At 53.0% G+C, this 26,492-nt stretch overlaps 9 protein-coding genes across 9 annotated transcripts; 3 read left to right on the top strand and 6 right to left on the bottom strand.

The window, feature by feature from the left end:
• Positions 1 to 5: 5 nt before the first annotated feature.
• Positions 6 to 815, bottom strand: N0V89_009341 (uncharacterized protein; the record flags this gene model as incomplete). The annotated part of the gene is made up of 1 exon (XM_056218092.1): positions 6 to 815. One exon carries the CDS (start codon positions 813 to 815, stop codon positions 6 to 8), a length of 810 nt encoding a protein of 269 aa, XP_056067357.1.
• An 889-nt stretch (positions 816 to 1,704) lies between these two features.
• On the bottom strand, positions 1,705 to 3,494 carry HXT5_3 (hexose transporter hxt5; the record flags this gene model as incomplete). The annotated part of the gene is made up of 3 exons (XM_056218091.1): positions 1,705 to 2,381; positions 2,434 to 3,143; positions 3,196 to 3,494. The coding sequence occupies 3 exons, from the start codon at positions 3,492 to 3,494 to the stop codon at positions 1,705 to 1,707; spliced, it is 1,686 nt and encodes a 561-aa protein (XP_056067356.1).
• Positions 3,495 to 7,005: 3,511 nt separating this feature from the next.
• On the bottom strand, positions 7,006 to 8,511 carry N0V89_009339 (uncharacterized protein; the record flags this gene model as incomplete). Its single annotated transcript, XM_056218090.1, has 1 exon — positions 7,006 to 8,511. The coding sequence occupies one exon, from the start codon at positions 8,509 to 8,511 to the stop codon at positions 7,006 to 7,008; it is 1,506 nt and encodes a 501-aa protein (XP_056067355.1).
• A 604-nt stretch (positions 8,512 to 9,115) lies between these two features.
• Positions 9,116 to 10,246, top strand: N0V89_009338 (uncharacterized protein; the record flags this gene model as incomplete). The annotated part of the gene is made up of 3 exons (XM_056218089.1): positions 9,116 to 9,353; positions 9,439 to 9,861; positions 10,110 to 10,246. The coding sequence occupies 3 exons, from the start codon at positions 9,116 to 9,118 to the stop codon at positions 10,244 to 10,246; spliced, it is 798 nt and encodes a 265-aa protein (XP_056067354.1).
• A 173-nt stretch (positions 10,247 to 10,419) lies between these two features.
• N0V89_009337 (uncharacterized protein) lies at positions 10,420 to 11,226 on the top strand (the record flags this gene model as incomplete). Its single annotated transcript, XM_056218088.1, has 2 exons — positions 10,420 to 10,911; positions 10,963 to 11,226. 2 exons carry the CDS (start codon positions 10,420 to 10,422, stop codon positions 11,224 to 11,226), a joined length of 756 nt encoding a protein of 251 aa, XP_056067353.1.
• Positions 11,227 to 12,905: 1,679 nt separating this feature from the next.
• On the top strand, positions 12,906 to 17,819 carry N0V89_009336 (uncharacterized protein; the record flags this gene model as incomplete). Its single annotated transcript, XM_056218087.1, has 3 exons — positions 12,906 to 13,091; positions 13,144 to 16,399; positions 16,450 to 17,819. The coding sequence occupies 3 exons, from the start codon at positions 12,906 to 12,908 to the stop codon at positions 17,817 to 17,819; spliced, it is 4,812 nt and encodes a 1,603-aa protein (XP_056067352.1).
• A 551-nt stretch (positions 17,820 to 18,370) lies between these two features.
• On the bottom strand, positions 18,371 to 21,935 carry EFR3 (plasma membrane localization protein; the record flags this gene model as incomplete). Its single annotated transcript, XM_056218086.1, has 2 exons — positions 18,371 to 21,647; positions 21,721 to 21,935. 2 exons carry the CDS (start codon positions 21,933 to 21,935, stop codon positions 18,371 to 18,373), a joined length of 3,492 nt encoding a protein of 1,163 aa, XP_056067351.1.
• A 1,170-nt stretch (positions 21,936 to 23,105) lies between these two features.
• Positions 23,106 to 23,900, bottom strand: N0V89_009334 (uncharacterized protein; the record flags this gene model as incomplete). The annotated part of the gene is made up of 2 exons (XM_056218085.1): positions 23,106 to 23,837; positions 23,892 to 23,900. 2 exons carry the CDS (start codon positions 23,898 to 23,900, stop codon positions 23,106 to 23,108), a joined length of 741 nt encoding a protein of 246 aa, XP_056067350.1.
• An 880-nt stretch (positions 23,901 to 24,780) lies between these two features.
• On the bottom strand, positions 24,781 to 26,254 carry N0V89_009333 (uncharacterized protein; the record flags this gene model as incomplete). Its single annotated transcript, XM_056218084.1, has 3 exons — positions 24,781 to 24,905; positions 25,318 to 26,031; positions 26,080 to 26,254. The coding sequence occupies 3 exons, from the start codon at positions 26,252 to 26,254 to the stop codon at positions 24,781 to 24,783; spliced, it is 1,014 nt and encodes a 337-aa protein (XP_056067349.1).
• Between the last annotated feature and the right edge of the window lie 238 nt (positions 26,255 to 26,492).

The raw sequence follows: 26,492 nt of genomic DNA, 5'->3' as shown, positions 1-26,492 counted from the left end.
CCCATCTACACCGCAGCACTCCCATCCAAAGCCGTCACATTCAACGGCCCCCACCTCTCCGCAAAAGGATCATAACTCGCATTCCCCCACCTCGTATACTCACTAACATCCGCCACCCACCTGCTCACCTCCTCCCCATAAACACTACTCAAGAACGCATACGACACGTCCACGCCCGCACTCACCCCGCTGCTGCTCCACACATTGCCGTCCTGGACCCACCGCGCGTGCGGCACGTACGACACGTTGGAGCCAAAGGACGTCGCCCACGCCCAGGCCTTCTTGTTCGTGGTCGCGCGGCGGTTATCGAGGACGCCTGCGCGCGCGACGATGGTGGAGCCCGTGCAGACGGAGATGAGGTGCTTGAGGGAGGGGTAGACGGTGCGGACGAAGGAGATTTCGGCGGAGACGTCCTTGCGGGTGCCGCCGCCTCCAGGGACGAGCAGCACATCCAGAGGACCAGGAATGTTGCTGCTAGTGTGGCAGGTGCTGTTTGTGGAGCTTTCACCAACGTTTGTGAAGTTTGTGGCGGCGGCTTGGAGGTATTCGTCTATAGTGATGGTGGGGGGAAGGGCCATGCCGAAGTCCATGCCTGGCATGGGCGGGTTGGTTGTTGAGGGGGTGGAATTGACGCTGATGATGGAGAGGTGCATGGGGCCGGTTAGGTTTTGGAAGGCCATGGCGAGGCCTTGGAAGACGTCCATTGGGCCGAACATGTCGATGGGCGTGATGGAGGGGGTGAGGAGGATGCCGTAGTGAGTTGGGACCGCAGAGGTGTTCGCGAGCACCGGCCTTTCCTGCGCTAGAGCTGCCATTGGGAAGGCTGCCAGCAGCGAAGTGTAGGGTGTTGTGCGCATGACGTTGGTTGGTTGTTATTATTGGATAGATCCAATGCTGATGTCAATAATGAGATAATGAAGTGAAGCAAGCCCAGCTCGTGTGATGCGCGTAAAATAGAGTGAGGATGTGAGTGGATGTCTTACACGATAGTGTGAGCAACCTCTAGTGCATCTTTATACAGCCCGCAAGAATATGAGGTGCTGAGATTCCTCTACAGTTCGCGACACCGCCAAGTCCGACTCCAAGCAACCCATTTCGCAATACCTATTGCAAGCACCGTAGCGCACGCAGGATGTTTACAAACCGCGCGAAGTTGCGCACCAACCCTTCGTCTGTTGCGGTGTCATTGGTGGATCGTTTCTCTGCATAGATTACAGGCAGGGCGTAAACGCAAGACACGATCGGTTAACTACCTGTCCACGAGGCCGAGCATGTTTGCGGGTAATACTCGTGCGAAAGACGCGCGGGAGCCCGCTACCGCCTTTGTATACAATGCTTGGTGTTCGACTATCGCCGGTGATTGTCGGAGGCCCAACGGCTTCCAGGCGCACGGTTCCCCCGGCGAATTGTTTCGAAACCGGTGTTAAGGCTACAGATGGCAAGTGGAAGGGAATTCGTAGGGCTGGCAGCACTGCCGGAAGACTTTGCAATGCAGTGCTGAGAGATGCGCTGCCCATGCTGATAGCTACGCCTGCGCAAAATCACGGTGATCCTGGAACACGGCCGTTGTTTCATATTTTCCGAATTCATTTGCTATTACTTCGCTAACATAGGTATCCTACAAGACCGTTATACTCGAGTCGTCTTCTCGTCGAGACATAATTTTGGTCTTTGTATGTTTACAAACTGGCTCCTGCTTCCGCCCTATACGATGAGACCCTCAGCTCTCTCATGCTGCGGCGCCAGAGGGGCACCCTGCTCGGCCTTGCTCCAGCTCCTTCCACCGGGACCAACGTGCAGGCGGTCTGTGTCGACAAGACCATCGCGCTGCAGCGACTCGGGAGTCCATTTTGCGCTGGTGATGGGGTTGACGTGAAGCACGTACATGGTGTCGATCTCTTCCAGCGAGCGGCCCTTGGTCTCGATCATGAAGAAGTAGGTGATGACGGCGAGGGCGGCACAGCAAGCTCCGAAGACCAGGCCGTAGAAGTAGTCGATGTTGTTGGTGATCATGGTGCTGAAGAACGAGATCAGGAAGTTGAAGAGCCAGTTTGAGGCCGTAGCGAGACCCATGCAGGTAGCGCGGTAGCGGGCGGGATACAATTCACCGACGATGGCCCAGACGAGCGGTCCCCAGGTGGTGGCGAAGGCTGCGATGAACAGGCAAGTGAAGACAATCATGATGTTACCAGCCTGCGGGGTGCTCGTTGGGTTGTTGTGGTCGAGCTGGTAGTGTCCGACGAAGGCGTAGATGAAGAGGCAGACGAACATCCAGAGGGCACCGGCGATCATGGCCTTCCTCCTGCCCACATTCTCAACGATCCACAGACCGACAATGGTAGCGGCGACGTTCACAGTACCCAGAATGATGGAGGTGACGTCTAGTGCACGTTAGCATGCCTCGCGCAAGGATTGAATAGCGGGGGTACATACAGCTGTTATCAAGACCTGTCGCAGAGAAGATGGTCGTGCCGTAGTAGAAGAAGTAGTTGGCGCCCGTCAACTGCTGACCGGCCTGCAGGACCATACCAAGGATTGTACGGTAGAGCATACGAGGACCAGTGAAGATCTCGTGCCATGGGTGGTCACCGCCGGCCGACTCCGCGTCGAGCTTCTCCTGGATCTCCTTGATCTCAGCATCAATGAAGGCCGAGTTCTCAGCTACACCGTTCAGGCGGGCCATGTTGCGGCGGGCTTCCTCGATGCGGCCCTTGCGGTATGCGTAACGGGGGGACTCCGGGAGGAGAAGAATGGTAGATCCCAAAATGATAGCCCACAGCGCTGACAAGCCATTAGGAATTCGCCATTGCGCGCTGTTGTGGTACTCGGCTGAGGTTCCATAGTTGACCATGTACGCGGTCCAGATACCCAGTGTGATGAGCAACTGGTATGAGGAGACGGTAGCGCCACGAATACGCTTAGGGATCGACTCGGACTGGTACATAGGCACAACGGTGGACAGAGCTCCAATACCGAGACCGGCAGTGAAACGGCCCATGGCGAATTGCACCCAAACATCCTTGCTCGTGATTTCAATAATCACACCGACAATGTACCAGAAGGCGGATCCGGAGATGGTGAGGCGGCGACCAAAGTTATCGGCGAGAGGCGCAGAGCCCAAGCAGCCAAACAGAGTACCAATACTGATTTCGCATTAGTGATGTTCACTAGGTGAAAGGGGTTGTAGCAGCGCACCAAAGTAGACCAACGATAGTTCCCTGTCGCACGGCTGAGAACTCTCCGTTCTCGCCGAATCTTTCGATGAAGTCTGTCATTGCCAGGAAACCAGAGATTTGACCGGATTCGTAACCAAACATGAAACCACCAATACTAGCAACAGCTCCGAGGATGACTGCGATGATCGGAACCCTTCCTTGAGGCTCTTCTACATCGTGGTGCGAGTGCCTCCTGGGCGGCGTCTGGGCAGGAGTTGTCATGTTCGAAGTGTTCTTCTCTGCCACCTCTTCGGTGGGCTTTCTGTTGAAAAAACGCATGATGCGAATGTTGCGCAGGTATCAGGCAAGATGTTATTAAAATAATGTAGTCGATAGCAAAGATGCTGTGAGGTAGAGGATTCAATGAACCATTCACTGGGGAAGAGATGAAAGCATGGGGAATGGAGAAGAAATACTTGGGGTTTTGTTGACGAAGTGCCGCTTTCGGTTTCCCATGGCACCTGAGCATGGGTCGACCGGCGGCTGTACCGTGATTCGGCCGATGAACAGTGGAACTTGCCATCATTGCAGGCTGCGTGACACTAGCAATTTTCTCACGATGGTAAATCACTCGCTCGAGCTCGAGCCCGGCGTCCGGCGTTCTTCGAAACAGTGGAGTTGGTAAGCCAAGATGTGGAAGACGGCGGGCAGGCCATGGTATTTCAATCAACGCCGGGGAAGCTGGTGCTATCTTTGAGACTCATAGGCACTGTCCCACTGCTGCAAATTCTGGTCTGACACAGTGGAGTTTCGCTCCATTGTTGTTATCTCTGTTGCGGTCAAAATAGATACAGCCGATCTTGACCGAGCAAACTATCGGAAAGAGGTCGGAGGTCGGGAGATGTGCCATGAGGCTCTGCGGGACGTTCCTCGGCTGGACCGTTTTTTGCATATCCTTGTCCACTGGCGATCGAGAATTTTCGCTTTCGTTTTCCGAAAGCGGGTCTCAGTGGGTCATGATGGGAGCGTTTGTGAGGCTCTTAGATTGGGTCCTTTTGTTGGCGCAATAGCCCGTCTCGCTACCAAGGCTCGGCACGCAGCCGGCGACGTTGAGCGCTGATGTTTGAGGATGTGTATACCAGTGAACAGGCTGCAGGACCGTTCAACAGTCGAACTGCAAGCTTCGGACTGCGCGCAGAATGTTACCGCGCTTGTCGATGTGGTGTGATGCTGTTATCGATCCTTGGCCGGACTGGGCTAGCTTGGAATCTAAAAGCGGGCCGACCGATCCCGGAATTCTCCCGCTATGGCCACAGCTCGGCGCTCACGGCGCGCGTCATCAGTTGGCGTGATGGAGCCATGAAACGATGCTAAAGAATGCAACACTCGGAAGGTTCTGCAAAGATCGTGAGAGCGCAGAATCAGCAAGCTTGGTGCCGCCCCTTCCGCCTTCCGAGCTGTCTCCTTACCACGTTACTGCCACGTTGGTGCCACGTGAGGTCATGAGAAGATTGGCCACCGCATTCGCCTGCGTACGATCACTCGACCAACACTTGAACCTTCACATCATTCTTCGCATCATTCCCTGAATATGAGAATTTTTGGCCTGCGTGGCTGTATTGGTACTAGCCGTCTCATGGACCCACTTGGAATGCGCCACTTCCCTACCCGCAGAGCCGCACTATCACGGACATAAGCCAACTGCAGACTTTCTTCACGGCAATAATCCATAATTCCTCACAGCAAGGCGTCATTCGTGTATGAACCTCGTGTTGTCAGAGAAGCCTTCATTGCAAACAATTCAACTCCAGACTTCAATATTTGAGAACGAAATAGCAAACCCTCGCTTTGTTATCTACCATTGACAGTAGCTCGGTGGCCTGTGAAGCTTATTCAGGGGTCCAAGTCGCCAATGTCTTAAAGAACCTGTTTCTGGCCGAGAGAGGGGCCGATCTTAGGCTGGTGTCGCTTCCGTTGTTCTGTCCACTTACACCGCAAGTCCTGGCCGAGCGGGCATGGCATTAGACCATACATCAGTGTCTGGGTTAGAGGGTTGGCAGAACCTGGTCGAGCTCTTAGTGTTAGGTGTTCTTGTTCGTACATCTCCGCCACTGGTTAGACATCTAAGGACTGGGCGAAGGTTTGGCAGAGAAGCTGCGCCTCTGTTAGCATGACCGGTTTCGCCTACGCTTAGGTCTGCTTACTCGAAAAGTGGGCTAGATTGATCTCGACGACAGCTGCGATGGCCTGGGGAGTGTTGATCCACCAAACCTCTTGTGAGGTAGTATTAAGTTGAGTGGCTAGAACCAGCTGTACCAGCGACGCGATGCACACCCTTTGATCGTTAGCAAGGCATCAATAGCAAGACCTCGGTTGTACACTTACAATATACCGGAGCTAAACATTGCTGCAAGCGCTATCCTCTCCCCTTTTGCCCTGTTGAGCCTTCGGAGCTCATACCAAGGTAGCGCAACGATGCATATCTCCAGGGCAAGGTGAACTGCCTGTAGTCGGCCGGAGTTAGCGAATTCGTCCACCGTCACTCCACCATCCGGTTACTCACTGTGGAGAAGTCAGCATATGTAACTAGCGCCAACATTGTCTGTAGTCTACCTGTAGAACCATAGAAAAACTGGGCCATATCAACCCGACAATCCCCCGGACCCTTGCGGTTCCAGAAACGCGAAATCGGGTGGCACACGACCAGTATAACGACATACTATTGGACATCAGCCGTGGAGACCCAAAGGCGTGGTATACCCCATCAGCTTACTCGCGCGAACATCCACCACACAACGCAGCCTGCCAATAGCAGGATCCAGTACTGTGTTATGGATTTGCCGAACAGACGCCAGTATAGGGCTAGTGCTGTCATCTTGGAGAGTCCCATGGCCGTGGTGTAGAGCCACATGTCAGGATACAGGAGGAGAAAGTAGTCGTGGGTCATGCGGTCGTAGTCGATTTCGCCGTGGTGGTTGTGCTGGGCTATGTCTGCGCAGTGGAGGCCGAGGCCGAACTTTAGCTCTGTATGCGTTAGATCTTGAGTTACTCGTGCAGTGGAACGAGCGTACTGATCAAGTAGAGAATGTTGAACGCGGTAACGAAGAGCTGTCAGAGTTAGCATGGCACCATCAGCTTTCGAGAGTTCTGGAGCATACGAATGCAGCCGCGGAGACCCAATCTCCGGTGATAAACGGCACACCATTCCATCTTCTGGAAAAGAATCTCAAAATGAAGGCGATAAGAGCAGCTGAGTAGGTGATGGATATTGCAGCTCCGACGTTAGGTTGTAAGGTTTCCATTATGCAAAAGTGCTGAACGCCAGAAAACCTGCAAAGTGGATGGGGAATACTTCCAACAGTACATCGATAGAGTGCGGCGGCATCGGGTGTTATGCGTTGTGCGAGTGCGAATAGGAATTGTAAAAGGTGCGAGTCAAAGTGTCACAGCCCTTTGGCATGATGGTCAGGGCATGTAGAAGAGCTTTGTGTGAATATTGTTGCATACTGCAACACGTCGCAGCGTCCTTTGTGATATGAAAGCAACTTCACTCGCACTTGTCACCCACCAGCTATCAAGAAGCGTTCCAAACTGGGAAGCAGTATCCGCGTGTATGCTTCCAGACATGGTCCCTAGGTTCCCGCAGTGATCCCGCTATACCGCAGACTTCTGCCCACACCGTTTGAGCTACTCGCAAGCGACCTAATCGGAAAGTTGATGAGAAAGGATAAACTAGACGTGAGAGTTGATCCTGAGCTGTTGATTGGTGCACCCCCAGTCCAGGTCAACCGGGGTGGGAAAAAGTCCATGGTACGAAGTCTTCTCGAGCTTCCTGCGCACATCCTGGCTTTCAAGATCTCGTCCGGAACATATAGTCAAACGTGTCCTTGACCTGCGCTACTACGCCTTGAAACACCGCTTTGAGGAACGCAACGTCATCGAGCGTTTTGAAACGACAGTCGAAGTCACAGCTGAGACATCTGCGGACTGCGTCTGCGTAATTACCTCCGGCATCGTCGCGAAGCTCTTCCACAAGCCTGTTTGCGGTAGCAAGCTCTGTGATAAGGTCTGTCTGTACATCGCCTGTCCCTGATAGCCCGTCCTCTGGTTTATGGTATTCGGATAATGGCTTTCCGAACCAAAGCTCGATGAGCACAATGCCCAGTGCATAAAGGGCCTGATTTCGAATGATCAATTTCATGAGAGGTGGAAGAGAAGCAGCGCGTGCTTGATTTTCGCCTACAGCGTTCTGCAGTACGAATGGATCAGTGTAGGCGGTGTTGCCCGATCTTTCGATGAAGAGGATATCTGAGTTTCTCCAATTGTCTGCGAGCCAGGGAGTTTGATGTAATTGCAGCACGCTGGAAGCTAGAGTGACTGCCAGTCGTATACGATAGCGGCGAGAGAAGCGTGGATCCGTGAGCACGCTCGGAAGATCCCGGATTGACCAACTCTCAGTATCTCGTGGCGGGCTCTTGGAAGGGTAGATGAGTATACTATGCTTTTTTTTTGCGTATTCGTTCACTAGGAGAGACAGACATATCTCCCTCTGTGGCGGCTGTAATGTGCTAATGGTCGCACATAGACTCTGGATGGGCTGCATGTTGCGGGTTGGTCCCAAAGCTGCTTGGACAGCGGTCTTGGCTTGTTTCGCGAATCGAACGCCTTTGGCGCCAGCAGCCAAGGTTTTTGGGTTTCCAGGCGAGGGTTCACTGCGAATAGTAACCTGAACATCTACTTCCTCCCAGTTCCATGGTTTCTTGGTGGGCGGGATCGGGTTGTTGCTCGTTAGACTGTGGTGATCATAGCGGAAAACCACATGAAAAGGCTCCTGGACAGACTCATCTTCGTCACTTTCTTCGTTCTGAATCTGATCCATACGGTGCTCTAGGCGCAGATGAACGCCATGGTCGGCATGGCATGGGCACTGCCACCCAGACTCTAACGCGTAGTGAACTCCTTGAGCATGCTCCTTTATTACATCAAACCTGGGCATTGGAGGACGATACGGATTTTCTGAAGTCTGTAGACCTTCTAAAGAGATTGTCTGTGTTGTCATGCGGTTAAGTGATGAATTAGCCCGACGTAAACAACTCATCAGGTCGTCATAGTCGGCCTTCTTCAGACTGAAATCCAAACGCTTGTAGTACTTTCTGAAGTTTGCTTCATCCTTGAATTTTTGTTTCCCATCTGGATCCAGCTTTAACCGTTGCTTAAACATATCGGTCGTTTTCCGTAGTTCATCGATGGTGGCGATGTACGAGTCATAACTTGTGCCAAGACGCTTGTGCAGCTTGTCGTTGAACTGACCGTCCTTCCAGCGACTGCCTCCAGGATCGGCCAGGAATTCTGACATATCACTCTGTTTTAATATGCCTACCTATGATATCACTGATGAGCGGAGAGTCGATGGAACGTCCTGGGTTGACTCACTAGCAGTAGGTGCAACGAGTTCTCGCATATCGTTTTCTCCGTCCGAAGCTCGACAAGGAGACTTTGAAATTGCTGTCGGTATTTGAGACATCGCCTATTCACTGCTTTAGACACCCCTTTGCAGTGAGCACGATTATGGTCACGTACCGCGAGACTGCAATGCCTTTCGCGTAGAACTCCATTGACGCTAGGATCAGTGGGATCGCTCCCAGAACGAGGCCTGCAACCTCTATTCCCGACATCTCAAACGTTAAGAAGACTATCTCCGCCTTGAGATACCCTACGGCATGCTAGATGGAATAAAAAAGGAGTTGGGTGATGATGATGAGGTGACTATGCGTGTGAGAGGCAACCAGGCTGAGGGCTAAAGTTGAGATGGCAGGCACGTTGGGTTCGTTCGTTAGGTTCATGGTGCGGGGCTCGTTCAGCCTCATCGCATCGGGCATCATGATCGCTACCGCAAAAGCCCATCACCTTGCCTCATTATCGACTCCTGAACAACCTCTATGTCGCGCAGCTAGTTCTCGATGGCTACACCTCCTGCCATTCACCTGCGCGTGCACGATGTTGGTGGTGTTTTCGTCCGCCTCACGCAGGCACTAGGTCACTCCCCGCAGCACGCAGGTCAAATCGGATCACACAACATCGAGGACGAGTTTGACCGTTTCAAAATCTGGGCTGGCAATATTGCCGCCCACCGCAAAGGACGAAGATCTCTCGAGTATCGTTTACGAGATGCTGCTCATTTACAAGACGAGATTAACGGTTTGCTAACCACCCTGGAACAGTCACTCAAACATGGTATACGCTCATAGGATCCTACACGCTGCTTATATGCTTACTTTTGAAGCCATCGCTGTCGTAAAGGGCGAGAAAACACCTTGGGATGTTCTGGAAGACAGCGACAACGATTCGGAATTAAGCAGTAATGCGTCCAGCGCCGGAGAAGACACCGAACTCAAACAGTTGTGTGGTAGCATACAGTCTTCGGTCACATGTCTATTCAGACTTTCGATGGCCATACGAGATCCTGCGCCGGACGATCGTCTACAAAAGACCATCACTGTCGATAAGTCTTACTTCGAAGATTACGACATATTGCACGCCAAAACCAAGTTCCCTGATTGCGCCGAATATCTGACCGAACGACTTGGACGAGCTATCTCGGGACGACGGCAATACTTTAGTTATCGGGAGCTTCATCATCAAAAACTTGCGAAGAAGGCCGAGCTGATCGGACTAGAGCAGCCTCGCACCGAACATACATCCAATAGTACTGAGGCTTCACCCCTTCCGGTATCTCATAGCTTAAACATTCTTGACGAGGACGACACTTTATCCCAGACGTCTTATGCGACATCGGTGAATGCAACCATCCGCGTGCCCCCACTGCCGAAGGAAGCTCGCGAACACGAGCATTTTGAATGTCCATTATGTTTCATGATCGTTTCTGATCACACTAAAGCTGCTTGGAAGTACGTGAACGTCAATTGTGGATGAAGACTGAGGCTGACAGTGCAGGCAACATGTTTACCGAGACCTCCATCCCTATTCGTGCACCATCGAGCAGTGCGCCATGGCAGATCATCTCTACGCGTCGCGTAATGCTTGGTTTCAACACGAACTTCAGGCTCATAGATCTTCGTGGCAATGCGTAGCAGGGTGCGATGCACTGTATATGAAAGAGTGCGATTTTGAGGCCCATGTCGCAGAACGACACCCGGGCCTCGCCTCGCCACCTATGCTTATCGCACTGAAGCGGACATCTCGAAGAGCGGCTGACACAACTGCGAAAATCAATTGCCCGTTATGTGGCGTGCTGATGTCCGTCATGGCCCTCAAAAGGCATGTTGGGAGACATCAAGAGCAGCTAGCTCTTTTTGCTCTACCACCCAATCTGGAGGAGACTGATGGAGATGTAAAGGATGATGGTACCAATTCTTCCGATGCCGCCGTTAACGTCGACGAATGGCGAGACGCAGATATGTCAGATTCTGGCGATTCAGATAGTGTTGATCCGTCATCCACAGCCGGGACGACAGAACACGTCCAGCCACGAATGATATCATGTCTTAATTGCCACGATTGGCGGGTGCATGAGGAACACGAGAGATATTGCCCCAGGTGTGGATCAGAAGACATTGCCCCTGCGAGCGCTCGATGGACGAAGATCGACAGGAGGTTCGTGAATCCGCAAGCGCTTGAGGAAGCACGGGAGCAATTCGAAGAACGTGAAGACTGTTGCATTGTTCTGCGCGTATTGACTCAAGAAGAAATTCAGAAGCTGGCTGACCGTACAAAAGAGATCCGCGAAGCTAGACAGGTAAACTTATGATCACATCGTAAGGCCATTGCACTGACGAAGAGATGATAGGCAGAGTGCGAAGGCTATAACCAGCGCTGGATCCCCAAGCCCATCGAAAACTGGCCGCCCCATCTAAGAGGGATGACCAAGTCAGCAGAGGCAGCGAGGGTGATAGTAAAGGCAGCCCAGGCAGCTCGAGAGGAAGCTGAGAAGAAGGCGGCTAAGGAAGCAGAAGACACGAAAGCTGCACACAAGAAAGCACTCGAAGAAGCCAAGAAAGCCCAGGAGGAGCTTGAGGAAACTAAGAAACTGCTAGAGAGGCTGCAAAGTTGAAGTCGTCAGATGCACCGAAACCTCCGAATAAATTCATGGATCTAGCATAGACTCGCGAAGGGGACATGGGAAAGCAACTCGAGGCAGGCAGACCGATTCGGCAGTTCCAGTATGTACTAGAGAGCCCGCTGCTTACTGCGGATGGCGATGGCGACGTGGAAGTCACGTCGTCTCAAAGCGCGGGAGTCTATACGAGCGCGATCTTCCCTTCTGGCGCCGCAACATGAAGAAGTATAACGTCGAAGTTCGTGAACCCTCGGAACGTGACCATAAGTAGCACAGAGATACTGGGTACTACCCGTAGGCCATAACGTTGGGAGAAAACGTCACCCGTAGTTCATGAACTGGGACTGCCTTGTGGAATTGGATAAGATCATACCTCAGGTCATAACGGAATGGATGGCTAGACAATTAGTGCTGCATCTGAGCTCAAGAGAAGCCCTCACGCTTATCCAACGTCGCAGAATCTCAATGACTCAACCAAGTAAGACAATTGTGTAGCCTGGGTGCAGTGATCCGACGTTGATTTCGACACTGTCCAACACCGCTAGAGCGATACATCTGGAAGACATGAAGCCTAGTATCGTCGCATACGCGGGACTGTAGCCCAGGAGCAATCGACAACTCGTCTACTACATACGATATGCCATGTTTCACACAAGATCGACAACGCGAAGGAGCTTGAGTTCGCCTAGGCAGACTCATCATTGTGCTTTGTGACGGGAATGCTGCGGCTAGCTAAGCGCAACCAATGCTTTAGGTAAGTGATCGCCTACTTCATATGCAACTACTTTGTATATTGACCTCATAAGGGAAGAGTCAACTAGTGTTCGATACGGCTGTACATTCAGAGCGTGTTTAAGCGGCCTAACTACTCGGTCACGACACCTCATCACTTATGGCGTTGTGCACGGTACAGGCGGCGTTCAGCGCTGCAAACGCGCGAGGCAAGAGACCCATCCATGGCTGCCCCTTCATCGTTTGCATCGAAACTGTTTGAAGACCGCCTCTGCTGGCAGCATCTATACTCTGGCGATATTGCATGTCATGTGTCACGACTGGGGCCGAACTTGACATAGCCTGTGGTCTGTGCGACATGATCTACACCGTATTGGGGCGAAGCGATGCATAGCCGCCTCCCCTTTACTACACAGCCTCACGGTTCATTGCAGACACGAAACAACACCAGCCCAGTACCCTTTGCACCGAGTACACACTAAATGAAGAATCCACTTCCTGCAGACAGTGGTACCCAATGAGGACAGGCTTCAGTGTCGCCAAACATTCCCACATCTAGTTGCAGCCCAGTACCCGCGTTGTGACCCCGCGATGTCTGGGCAGCCTTTCAGGCGTGCACTCGAAGCCAACTCCGGGTCGGCATCTTTATAACTTTCGGATGCTGCCATGCGGCTATTCGCATTCGTTGTACATAGATCTGGCGTTTGTCTTTCGTTGACTACCATTATTGGGTAAAGCTGTCTAGCAACGACACAATCTGTTGCTGATAGCTTCGTACGCTGTATAGCCCAACATCGAACTCATCGTGTTTATCGTTGTGCGCCTAGGAGATTGTTACTCGCACTTCTTTTTCCTTCAAGCTTGGCGGGCATACGCTGCTGCCTTGTAGCCCACACTCCAACCGCACTTCTTCTGAGACCTACGATGGTAGGAAAGCCAATATGAGTCTCTTAATTCGGCAAATTTGGGCTTTGGTCCGCAAGAATTTGCTCATCATATGTTTACGACGGCCCATCTCGACCTTCATCCGCGCGTTGGCAATCCCTCTTGTCGTGGTCCTCGTTCTGTCCTACACAAAAGAATTCTTTGCGTCACCACTGAAATATGGGATTTCATCCCCGCACACTGTGAGTAGCTGTACACCAATTGCGATACTGCACTTCTGCTGACCCTGTCCAGATACGCTCGCTCAAGGACGGCCTAGCAGCGAGCGATGGCCGTGACGTCGTCGGCTTCGTCAGCAATGGAATGCAAGGCGATGTCTCCGAATTGATTGATGCGCTGTCGAAAACGATTAATGATGCTGGAAAAACTGCTAAGCGATACGATACTACCCGGCAGCTCACACAAGATTGTGTCCCGAACGGAGTTGACGATGGTCCGAAGTGTTATGGAGGTGTAGTCTTTCTCGCTTCACCAGATCAGGGAACCAACCAGAGCGCGAAAGGAACCTGGAACTACACGATTCGCGGCGATTCCACTGGTGGGTTCACAGACGTGACGCAAGATAATAACAACGCAGAGGTGTATCTCATACCGTTACAACGCGCTGTGGACGAAGAGATTGTAGCACGCTCGAGGTCTGGCCAAGATGGATCGTTCTCGCAAACTCAAACGGTTGTATACACTTCGCAGAATCAGGAGTCTCTGGACGACTCGCGAACGAGCAATTTCTTAGCGCTCTGCATCTACGCTTTCGGCACGCTGTATACCTTCACCCTCATTGGCATCGTCTACCATATGACATCCTTCGTCTCTCATGAAAGGGAGCTTGGTATGTCTGGGCTCATCGACGCTATGATCCCAGGTGGTTCCAATATCCGAGGCCGACTTGCGCGTCAGATTGCGACCTATATCTCTTTCGCCATTGTCTACTTCCCGAGCTGGATAGCTGTAGGCGTGGTCGTCTCCGAGCTGGCTTTCCCGAAAACCTCGCAGGGCATTCCCGTTGGCTTTACAATCTTTGCTGGGCTGGCATTGACATCCTTCTCCCTGTTTGGAGCCTCATTCTTCAAGAAATCCCAGCTTAGCGGCTCGATCCTGGTGGTCATTGCACTAGTTTTCGCTATTCTACCTCAGACCCTCTATCAGCAGACGAAGGTTGCCTGCGGTATTATGAGCTTCATCTTTCCCTCGGCAACGTACACCTACCTCATCACAGGCGCTGCGGTTTTCGAATCATACGATGTGAAGATGCAGATGTGGAATCAACCGCCAGAAGAAGCGGAGGTCCCCACCAGCTATCGTCTGAACATTGGCATCCATTGGGTGTTCCTAGCTGTGCAGATTATAGTGTACCCGATCCTAGCGTTTCTCGTCGAACACATACAGTTCTCCACGGCATCACCATACAGGACCTTCGTACCCCCATCGCACGAGCAGGCTCCGACCGTTACGTTGACGTCGTTTTCCAAGACATACAAAGCGGGTTTCTTTTCGCGCATCTTCAAGCGCGGGAAAGATGTACGCGCTGTCGTCGACATGAGCCTTAGCGCGTATCGAGGGCAGTTACTTTGCTTGCTTGGGCCAAACGGCAGCGGCAAAAGTACTACTATGAACTGCATTGCGGGACAACACAAAGTAACGTCTGGGAGTGTCGCAATCGATCCGAGCGGAGGCTTAGGCTACGCACCTCAGAACAACGTCATCTGGCCGGATCTGACAGTCGAAGAGCATATTCGCATCTTTAGTGATCTCAAATGCATCTCCAATGTCAACGAAGAGATTGTCTCGGAACTCGTCCGTATGTGCGACCTGCAGAAGAAGCTGCCGTCAAAAGCGAAGACACTGTCTGGTGGTCAGAAGCGAAAGCTCCAGCTAGCTATGATGTTTGCTGGAGGGTCTGCTGTCTGTTGCGTCGACGAGGTGTCCACAGGTCTCGATCCCATCTCGCGTCGGAGAATCTGGGAAATCCTTTTAGCGGAGCGCCACAGACGGACAATCATTATGACTACTCATTTTCTGGACGAAGCCGACTATCTCAGCGACAATATTGTAATCATGTACAAGGGCACTTTGAAGGCCGAGGGTACGGCTGCGGCGTTGAAGAACCAGTACGGACGCGGATTTACGATCAAGTTGCCAGAGAATATCGACGTCAACATACCTTTGTCAGGTACGATCGAGAAAGAAACATCTAGACATCAGGTGGTGTTCAGAGTGGCGACGGCTGCATTGGTGACCGAGCTTGTCGAGCATCTCGAAGCGAAGGGTATTCGCGACTATCAAATCTCTGGGCCCACAATGGAAGAACTGTTCCTGAAGGCGACTGGCGACACCATCATGTCGACTGAAAGCAGTCCCAAAAAGGAAAAACAGGCAGTCACTGCAGATAAAGCAGACAAGGTAGACGAGGAAGACGAAGTGGGGCTTGTAAAAGCTGCTACCGGACATTACGAGCTCAAGGATGGTCGACCTATCTCCGTCATCAAGCAATGGTACCTGCTCGTTGGAAAAAGGTTCCGCATTCTTCGGCGCCGCTACGTTCCCTATTTCGTGGCTGTCGCGTTCGCCATCGTTGGCGCCGGCGTTGCCCCTCTTCTTATCAAGAGTTTCAAGGTACCCATGAAATGCCCGACACCAGCAGACCTCGTCAGCGACTACAGGGGTTCTTATCGAAACGATCTTGTCACCTCGTATTCCCCTCGCATTATGTTCGGTCCTCCAGACAAGCTGAACGAGACGCGCTTGGCTCAAGTAGCGGATGTGTACTCTCACAACACGACGGGAACGAAAGACTGCGATTCTACCGGGACACGTTATTGTCCTGATTACGGATTCCACAACACGACTCAGCTTAAGGATTCGTTGGTGATGGTCAACTCGTACGATGAGTTTCTCAAGAAGATACAGGCCTACCAGGACTACAACTCAGCATCTTACACGAGTTATTCTTATGATTATTCTTCATATACCGATATTAAGATCGATGGCGGAATATGGATGGGCAATGACGGAGCCATCGTCGCCGCCAACGTGCAGGCATCTGATGACGTCTTAATCATGCTGAACTTTCTCGACAACATCGTTACCGGAGTGCCTATCTCGGCAGGCTACTCGCCGTTTCCGACGGAACAGCCACCAGAGATATACGACTACCGACCACTGATTTTCATCGTGTATTATGGTTTGATCATGGCTGCTTACCCGGCGTTCTTCGCGCTTTATCCTACCAACGAGCGCATCTCTAATGTGAGGTCGATGCAGTACTCGAATGGGATTCGGCCGCTTCCACTTTGGCTGTCGCATCTCGCGTTTGATGGCATCTTCGTTGTTGTGATTAGCTCGGTGGCTACTGGCTTGCTCTCGGCCTCTACCCCGGTTTGGTTTGGCCTTGGGTATATCTGGCTCATTTTAGTTCTGTATGGCCTGTCTGCGACGCTACTTTCCTATGTTATCTCCATGTTCGCCAAGTCTGCGGTGACAGCCTGGTTTAGTAAGTGAGCCCCTAGGTCTGAAAATACACACATGCTAACACGGTGATAGTGATTGCGCTTGGACAAGTGATCTTCTACTTCGCCTACCTCGGCGGCTTGATCGGTGTCCAATCTTCATTCCCCTACGCGAAGATGGAAGGAGTCTTCAACAGCCTCTTCTTCGGCCTCGGTATAATTTCTCCAGCCGTGTGTCTCGAAAGAGCGCTCATGATCGGAATGACTCAATTTGCCGCGCTCTGCAACGGGCACAGCGCCGGCTCGATCTACCTCTACGGCGGACCCATCCTCTACCTCGTCCTTCAAGGAGCCATCCTATTCACCATCCTACTCTGGTGGGACAGCTCCTTCAAGCTCCCTTCCTTCGGCAGACGCCGCGCCGCCCACGACCCCGAAGCAACAGAGATGTACTCCAAAGACCTAATGACCGAACGCAAGCGCCTCAACGCCTCCAACTGCGATCTCCGCATAGAATCCGTCTCCAGAACTTTCGGCAAGAACAACGCCGTAGACAACGTCACGTTTGGCGTCCAATCCTCTGAAATGTTCGCGCTGCTCGGTCCCAACGGCGCAGGAAAGAGCACCATCATATCAATGATCCGCGGCGACCTCAGGCCCTCGACTTCCGATTCTGCCATCACCATCGCAGGCCACTCCATCCTCTCTGCCCCCGTCGCCGCACGTGCAAACTTAGGTGTATGCCCGCAATTCGACTCCGCCGATGTGCTCACCGTCACCGAAACCCTCCGCTTCTTCGCGCGCATCCGCGGCGTCTCCGACATAGCGCACAACGTCGCGACCGTGATTTCCGCCTGCGGCCTCTCCGCCTGGGCCGACCAACTAGCACAGAAACTCTCGGGCGGCACAAAGCGCAAGCTAAGTCTTGCCGTCGCGCTGGTAGGCAACCCCCGCGTACTCGTTCTCGACGAGCCATCTTCCGCGCTCGACGCGAATGCTAAGCGCAACATGTGGCGCTGTCTCCAAAGCACCGGGAAGGGCCGCGCGGTGGTGCTAACGACGCATTCGATGGAGGAGGCGGATGCGCTGGCGGACAGGATTGGGATTGTGTCGTCGAGAATGCTGGCGCTGGGGGAGCGGGAAGACCTCAAGCGAAGGGCAGGAGACTCCTTCCACATCCATCTCGTCGCGCGGTCTGCGCCGCGGACTACAGATGAGGAATTGCAGCGGATGAAGGACTGGATTGCGGGGACATTTGCAAACGCGAAGGTTAGTCGGGAGACGCAGGGTGGGCAGGTTCGCTTCGAGGTTCCTGCGGAGGGGAGATCGTTGGGGGGTTTGATCCAGATGCTTGAGAGGGTGAAGGACGAGCTGGGCGTGGAGTTTTACAGCGTGGGGAAGGCGACGCTGGATGAGGTGTTTGAGAATATTGTGAAGAGGTATGGGGAGTATACTGAGAAGTGAGGTGTTTCTCTTAATTTGTAGCGTTCTGGGTTGTTGGATATACCACTAGGGGAACGAACTATGCGCATCAATCGGAAAGAACAAATTTAACTCATGACTACCACCAGTCTCTTCCGTGCTACGTAAAAAGAGAAAAGGAGATGGAAAGTATCTCGAACGTCTGTGTGACAGGCTTTGAACAAAGGTCTGCCGACTCGTAAGGAGTCGCTCGTAGGAAGTCGGTCAAGGAGGAACTGGTCAGGATGTTATTTTGGATGGCAGCGGTATTTCGACTTGACACAGAACATACAAAGTTCAAACCCCAACCTCTTCACAATATTTCCCAGCCTATCACCTCCCTATCGGCACTCTACAACCCACAGCAACCTTTTGCCCCACCGCTATATCTCGCTATAATACAGTGTACACATCGAACATAGAAATAAATGATTTTGCCAAATTAGCACACAAACCCTCCCTAAGGATATCCGCTCCACGCAACATCAGAGAAGAACCGAATAATAACAAGAAATACACTACACCCCGCTCTTCACCCTCGCATAGAGCCAAACTTAATAAGGCACCCTCTTCACACTGCCTCCGAATCCCTCATCATCATCCCCACCAACATCAATACTATCCAAAAACGCCCCGAAATCCGGCTTCTTCATCTTCGCACTTCCATTCATGCCTGACGGAGCCCTCCCTCTCGACGCACTCCTCTCCTTCACACTCTTCCCCGCACTCGTCCTCACACTCCGACTCTTCCGCATGTCAATGGTTCCGTTCGCGTTCCCGCCTGGCGCCGTCTTCGGCCGGTCTGCCGCAGGTGCAGGGCTGACACTCTTGTCGCGCAAGGAGTCGGGTATAGGCGGGACAGGTGGTACAGCATCGCGTGAGTACGCGCGGGCGCGGGAAGTCTGAGCGTGCGTTGGTGAGCCCGGCGAGCCGGGTGCGCCAGAGGTTGAAGGAGGCCGGGACGCCGTAGTTGGTGTGTGCGTCGCGGCAGGGGTGGAAGGGGACTGTATAGGCTGAGATGCGTTGTGGTCTGCTGTGATAAAGGAGGCGTCCGAGAGGCTGTGGACGCTAACCAGAGACTCCGAGGCTGAAGAGTCGACGGAGGAGGTGTGGTTGCGGTGGCTGGGGACGCGTGTGGAGTAGGAGGTGCGTGGTGCTGAGCCGGAAAGCACGCGTTTGAGATCGTCGACGCGCACGGTGGAGTGGACGGAGGAGTTGCTGCCGGGTGTTCGTGAGGGGCTGTGATTTCGGTGGGGAGAAGCTACGCGTCCGACAAGGCCGTACGCCATGGAAGGAGGCCGACTGTGGGCGCGTCGAGGAGATGGTACAGGAGAGTTTGCAGCGCTGTCAAGATTGCCGTTAGGGATAGAGACGCCGAGGTAGTTGTTTTTCTGTGCTGAAGTTGCGGTTCGCGAGCCTGTCATTGAAGCTGACGAAGCGTCCTTGGTGTTTGTTGCAAGACAAGCCTCTCTACTCCAGTCGGCAAGCAGGTCTTCTTTAACCTTGTAAGATAGTAGGAGTGGAGGTGCGAGGGTCGCAGGCGCAGTCATTGCTATTGACATAGAGCGAACCGGTGAAGCAGTCATCGCCATTGAGCGGTCGCGACCGGGTGAGCCGGGTGGACTAGATGGAGGCGAGCGTAGAGAATCGGCATAACCATCGGCAATCTTGTCGACAAGCGCATCGCGGTTATCAAACGGCTTGAGAGCTTCGGTTTGGACAAGGTCAGCCGGCAGCTTGACTGGTTCAGAATGTGGCGTTTCGATTCGGTCCACAGGTAATGGTGGGACGCGGATACTCTTGACCCACAAGCCCTTCTCGTTTCGCCTAGAAATCTCAGAGTGGATTATCCTGCCGACCGTGGAGGTCTCGAAGTCCAAAGCTATGCTGACTGTCCACAAGTAGCCATGGACCAGACTGCCTATTCGCACTTTTGCCCCTGGGTTTTCAATGGTCGAGATGTCCTCTTGTAATCGTAGAATCATAGGTAAGCCCGTCCGGATAGCGTTGACGCCCAATTTGTTGACCAGAGTGGTGAGCAGCAGGTGAAGCAACAACAAGTCCGGTTCTGAGTCGACGAACTGGAGCGCGTTCTCGTAAATTGCAAGGTGCAATAGAGCAAGGAAGGTGGTCTTCCCTCTACGAGGAGACTTTTCTCGTTGCGATGCGTTGGAGACAGCGCGTCTTGCAAGCGCACCTTGGTTCTCCTTCTCCTTCTTGCGATAATCATCAACAAACTTCAGGTCCTCCTTTTTCTTCTCAAGCGTCAACCAAGTCACCAATGCGTCAACATAGCTCTTGCGAACCTGTCCGCTGGGATCGCGTAACATCCATTGTGTACCCTCCCAAGCTCTCACGCTCACCGAGCGTCGGGAAACAGAGGATGATGAGCCATCGGGTCTCCGGGTGTTTGCGGTTTCGATGATGTTCTTCACAGTTTCCAAGGCCGTCAAACGAGCCGTCTCAAATGAGAAGAACCGATCTACCCCCGGCGGTCGCTCTTTGAGGTTTGCTGAGTCCGCGACCGACTTGACAGCGCCAGAGGGATCCTCTATCGCCTCCACAGCCGACACGCCAGCCATAGGCGATGGCTTCAACCGACTCAATATCGCCGCGACCATGTCCGAAATCTGATCGGTGTAGTACACATGCACTGCCAGGCTAGCCATGCACTGCTTAACGATGTTGAGCAGCTGTAACCGGAACTGCGACGGCTCCTTGACAACTTCCATGACCACACCTTCGAGATTCCCGGAAGCTTTGGGGGTTGCGGCGTCCTTTTCAAAGACCGAAGTGTTCTGTTGGTGGTGCGGCAATACTGAGGTTCCAGGTCCGCCGAGTTGTAAAAGTAATAGGGTGTGAGAGATTAAACCAACTAATACGTCCATTACGCTGAGTCCGATGAAGTTGATAGTCGAGCCGAGGAGATGATTAATAACGGTCGCGAGCACGAGCTGCCGTTCGAGGTCGTCTTCCACGATCGGGCTGCGCACGAGCACTTCCACGGTGCAGACCAGAATCGCATATCTATCCTGAACAGGCGCCCACGAACAGATCTTCGACATGAGAGTGGTCGCCCAGTTCCCTACTCCATCCTCTTTCAAGTGTTCCTGTGGCTTCACATGGGTTCCGATAAATTTGAGGACGGCGGAGGTCGCAAGGCGCAGCTGTCCGCGGTTGACGCCCAGGAAGATGTGCCGCAGTGCTTCCAATGCGATCACGCCAACCTCCTCTTCTGCGATTTTGTCCGCCTCCTCGGTAGTCCCTGATGCAGCAACCGGATCGGCTTCTTCCTCGTCTGTCCGTACGGTGGATATGCTCTGCCGCCGCCTCTGCTGCTCAACTTTCTCATGCTCCTCCTTCTCATTCTCGCGGCTCTCGAGGCGGCGCAAGTACTCCCCGGTTTCGGAATATACGTTCAACAGAATGACGGGTATTATGACTGCGAGCTGGCGCCCAGTCTCTGATCCGAGCGATTCCGAGGACGCGACTGCCTTGAGCGCCTGCAGCCCCGACTTGCGAAAGCGGATCGCGACGGGCCAGCTAATGGGAGCCTTGCCTGCTTTTATAGCCTCCTTGGAAGCGAATTCGGCGTACAGCTGCACGATCTCCTCGTACTGGCTGATGTAGTCCTGGTCTGCGGCGAGGCTAGCCGGGTCTTGGTGCGCGCAGAGGGCTTCGAACGTAGGCACCGACTCCTCAACCATAGCGACATCGTTCGACTTGAGAATAGTCCTGAGACTCCTCAACACGGCGGCGGCGAAGAGAGGCAGGTCGCGGGGGCATTTCTCGATGAGAGCCTTGAGGATCTGCAGGGTGACCTGCACATTCCTGTACGATGGCTGTCAGTACTTTCTCCGGGTGGCGTAATTGGGTCAATGTCAAGGAGAAGAATGCAATTTACCCCGTGCGGACCTTCCAGACGTCTGCCGTGGTGCGCTTGTCGAGAAAGTCGCCCACCTTCTGCAGCTTGCTACGTCGCGTGCTCGCATAGTACAACAGGTAGCTCAGCTCCGACGAATTGGCCTTGACTTCGACATTGTTCTTGGTGAACTTGGGGTAGCACTTGCGCACTAGCACCTGATGCTTTGGCCGGCACGCCTGTTTCGCGGCGTTCATTTGACTCTATGTGGTGGGTCGTGGGCGGCGCTGTCGCTGGCGGGCAGGGCGAGCACTCGACGAGGCGCTATCGAGCAGCCGCTGTCGCAATCAGGCTTGGGAGCGCGACTATGGCGGGAGAGGGGCATGCGGTTCTCGGAAACCCTGCGTCTGTGTGCAAAGATAAAGGGTCCAGGGGCGCGGGCGTGCGGGAATGTAGGGGTCGAGGTCTCGGGCTTATGCTCTCGTCTCCATGGAGATGTGGTCTCTCAGGTGCTGGCACTTCAGGCTTCAGCCCTGCGCTGCTGCCAAGCCCACACACCCTGCAATAAGTCGTCATCGTCCAAACACCTTCCCAATCACCGTCGTACCGGAACGGCGTTGCTCCCGAATCCCGGTGCCCTTGGACTCGTCCGTCGAAACCTTGTTTGCGGCCTTTCGAAAGTACCGATGCTGTGCCGCGTGAACTCGACACCGCACCGCGTTCGTCAGCACGCCGATTTCAAACTGTAAAAAGCACGTCGCCAGCACGACATTTATCCACTTGAGGACTGCTTTGGTCTGACTCTTATATCATCAATCAGCATAATGTTGCGTATTAATGCTACAGCGTCTTAGCACCCCGAGCGTGTAAACCGCCCACTATGTTACAGTGCGCCCAAAAGACGCGTGTTGTACAGTTCGGAGTACATGTCATCCATACAAACGCCGAGCAAAACTACGTGCAAGGGTATCTCGCGGTTTCCGCACTTGAAAATGAGAAGAGCACTCCGTTGCACATCCCACATCTGTTCAACATCTTCTTTTCCGTCTTCCAACCTCCTTCTGTCTCTCAACCTTCAACCTTCTTCTCCCTGTTCTCTAGCTTTAACCTCTGTTTTCTGCTCCAGCTTGGCTGCCCTCTTCTCCTTGTTTTTTATAGCCCTGATCTCTTTCTGCAATGACTTGTCTGTTATTCGGATTTCGTCCTTTTCGCGGAATATCGAAGATACTGAAACGTTTCTGTCACCTCCCGTAGTCCACTCAGCCCGTCGTGCTCCCCTCTCCTCGGGAAAGGGTTGAAGATAATCGGCGCCCCAGCGTGGGCGCTGCTTGGTCATCGTTGTGGGAGCCTTTCCCCACGCCTCTGCACGAGCCTGTCTCGGAATACCAAGATCAAGAGAGTATTGTGCATCGCCCTGTTCTATGAGCTTAGGACGGGTTGCCTTGGGGAGTTGTTTTATCCTTTTTTTCATCCATGGCTAGTATAACCGCTCGCTTCACGTTGAACAAGCGTTTCGTCAGGTCCATTTTCCCCAGCCTGTCACCTTCCAGTTCAGGTCCAATCACGAACTGTAAGTGTATGCCATCGGTAACTGGCTGTACGAGGTATCTTGATTTCGCAGGCATGCTCTTGAGAATAAAATCCGGGCGAAGGTGGGGAAAGTGCCCGCAGGCGTAATCGAGACTGTCTTTCGGCTGGCTCACTATTCTTGCAGCCTTCTTCTCCGTGACGTGGCGTATTAGTATATCAAACTCAATCGGACTCCCAAGTGTGATAAGTTGATAAGCCTTGTCTATCATGTGCGCAAAATGATCCATTGGAGAATGGAGCAGGAGGTGGACTTCCCGCAGAGCCCGCAGGTGTGCGATCTCCACTTGGTTACCCCTTGCCTTCAATGGCTTCTTGGTGTCGACTTTGGCTTGTGCTCTCGTGCTGTATGCGTCAAATATGACATAATCTCTATATCTTCGGGCGGTTCGTAGTTTCTCTAGTTCAACATGATCCGAGGGTGCGTGGCTCTTCGGCACAGTGGATGCGAGCCTTAGAAACTTCCCAGGCTCTATGTAATCATCGTAGACTTGCTGCAGCGTGAGGCTTTCCGCAACTATCTTTTTGACTGGATGCCCGTCTTCATCCTTGACGAATTCAACAATGTTTATCTTGTGGTCTGACGCAGCCCGATCGGGTACATCATAGCGGTCAAATTTGAGCACTTTGTGCATGCCAAGTATCGTCTTCGCCCTGGCCGTCTTGTATAGATGTAGCGAGCGACATTGCGGCGGCGAGGGCGGGTGGACGAGAGGCGGGCGGCGTGTGATCCAACGCAGCGACCGCAAGGAAATCCGGAGCGGCGGTGACAATAGGGGCACGAACGTCGCCGTGAGGTGTACGGTCGGCGGCATCAAAGAGTATGAGCGGAGGAGCAGTACATAAGATTTTCATGCAGTGTATGCTGCAGGAAATGTGTGGCAGGCATATGGAAACATTGGAAAGGTTCCATCCCCGTCAATTTAGCGCGAGCCGAGGCGCGCAGGCGCGTTCAGCCCTGTCGCGTGCGCACTCGGACCAACACTAAGACGTCGCATCTCAGGCACGGGTTTATCGTGATGTCATCTTAAGCGACTTCAGGTTGGAAGTTGTTCATGGCTCGGAAAAATTATATTAAGTACTAATACAGCTCCTAAGAAAAACATTGTCTCTATCACTGCGTCCACACAGGCGCACTCAGTGTCATGAACGTGTCCTCACGTTCGGCGCCCTGTAAATCTGGTCCAGGAGGAAAGGGAATATTCCAATCGATCCATGGACTTGGGTCGAAGACATCTAGATTGGGCCAGGATGGTGGAGCCCCCGGATCATGAACATTACCTCGCGGGCTTACGGGTGCCGTTGGTGGTACTGGATTCGCAGTCAAGTGCTCCAGGTTAGGGTCAAAGCTGGAATGATGTTGGGGAAGACGTTGGGCAAGACCGTTGTCAATAGTATCAATAGGGTTCATGATGGCCGACGTACGTCGAGAGGGCGGTAGTGATGATGGGTGGTCGCCAGGCGGCGCGCAGAACGACTCCAAAAGATCACTCTCGCATCGACGAATAATGCTAGCTACTTGACGCAGTAGTCTTTGCTCGACTGGCCCAGGCTCCCGTTCAGCTGTTGCGAAGAGCTCTTGCCGCACACGTTCAAGTAATTCGCGGCGGAAACGGCGCGATTCTTCGGTAGGCGAGTCACTGTCATAGTCTGTTATTCTGTCAGCAGGTCAAATAAAGAGCTGATGTGCGCCTCGAAACATACATGGTGAAGGGATGTCCGCAACTGCTACTTCCGGAAATAGCAACTGATATGCATCCCTCCATTTGTCTTCTTCCATCCTCAGCGCTGGAGACCTCTTCTTCAGGTTTTCAAAAGTCCTTCGATCGATGCCATCCATGGGTTGTGGTGTTGAAACCTGGCAAGGATTACCACGCAGATGACTTGAGAGTTCAGCGTCCGAGTCGAACATCGCATAGCAACGGAAACAAAATATGGGCTGCGCATGCGAGCGGTAAAGATGTTCCTTCATCCGGTGTACAGTCGGCCATCCAGGACCACCACATGTGCGTTTGTGGCGGTAGCGATTAGGGTCGTGTTTGAAGAACGGACACGCAAAGCGGGGTCCGGTCTCTGAGTCCTCGGTGGTGGTGGTAACTGACACTCGACGCCTTTTGGCATCGTCCTCGTCAGGGTCATCGGGTGGAAGACTTTCGTCCGAACGTGCTTTGCGCTTGCCGTTGGATGCTTGAGAAGAACGGCTGCCACGCGAAACGTTGGCACCGCCTTGCGTTCGAGATGTGTGACCCCCGGCGCACTGCATGCATGCAGCATAGCCGAGGTTGACTTCGATCTTCCTCATGATGAGTTCGATCGTTTTCAGTGTTGCCTTCGGTAGCGTGCTAGATGCGGCACTGTTGCCGTGCTCGTCATCGCTATTGTCATCAGTGTTGGAATACATGTCGCAGCTTCCAGTAGAGTCCAATGATGCAATCGAAAGATTCCTTTCCTTTGGCCGATCGTGTGGATGGAGGTTGTCCTTCACCCAAATCTCGATGTTTTCGTTGCGCGAAGACTCTTTAGTTGACTGCTTGAATCCTGCTGTACAGTAGTTACGGGTCACGTCTGCTGGAGTCTCGATAAGCGTCGGATTACTCGTGAATTCGATCCTGGGGGTTGAAGCAATTTCCTGGGTCGTCTTGTGCTTCTTTGCTTGAATAGGGTTTAATGTCGTGACAGCCAACCGTTTCGTCCTGGATAATGCGACTTCCTTCACATCGAACAGTGCTGACGAGTCATAGGTGAAGTCAGACGATGTATGAGGTACTACGTGTCGATGTTAACATATGCTTCATGTCGATGTTGTAGACTCACTATGCGGGCTAACAAAATCAAGTGGAGACAATGAGATGTCTGGGTCACTAATGTATCCCGAGTCCTGGGTTCTCGATGAGCTCAGAGAGTCTCTTCTAGGACACTCTTGCGCGATCCTGAGCTTCGGCAGCGGCGCCTGCCTGTACGAAACTTCGCTCCAAGTTACAGCCTCCATTGCGCAAATGCTCAGATTGCAAGATTCGTCTGTAAGTCACATAAGAAGCAGAGCGTGCGTGGCAATAGCGGCCGAAAGTTTGTGAGCAATAGTGTGCGAATGTGTCTGGTGATATGTCTGCCTGAAGGATGCCGAACGATGCCTGCAACTGCGCATTCGCGCAAACGCATGTATCGTCAGCGTCTGGCTAGCACCGCCGACACCGAACTGCCAGACGATCGCCACGACATCTCGGAGA

Source organism: Didymosphaeria variabile, assembly GCF_027946475.1.
Source record: "Didymosphaeria variabile strain IMI 356815 chromosome Unknown scaffold_7, whole genome shotgun sequence".
Classification (NCBI taxonomy): domain Eukaryota; kingdom Fungi; phylum Ascomycota; class Dothideomycetes; order Pleosporales; family Didymosphaeriaceae; genus Didymosphaeria; species Didymosphaeria variabile.
The sequence above is the reverse complement of the archived record's forward strand: the minus strand, read 5'-3'. Positions and strand labels throughout refer to the sequence as shown.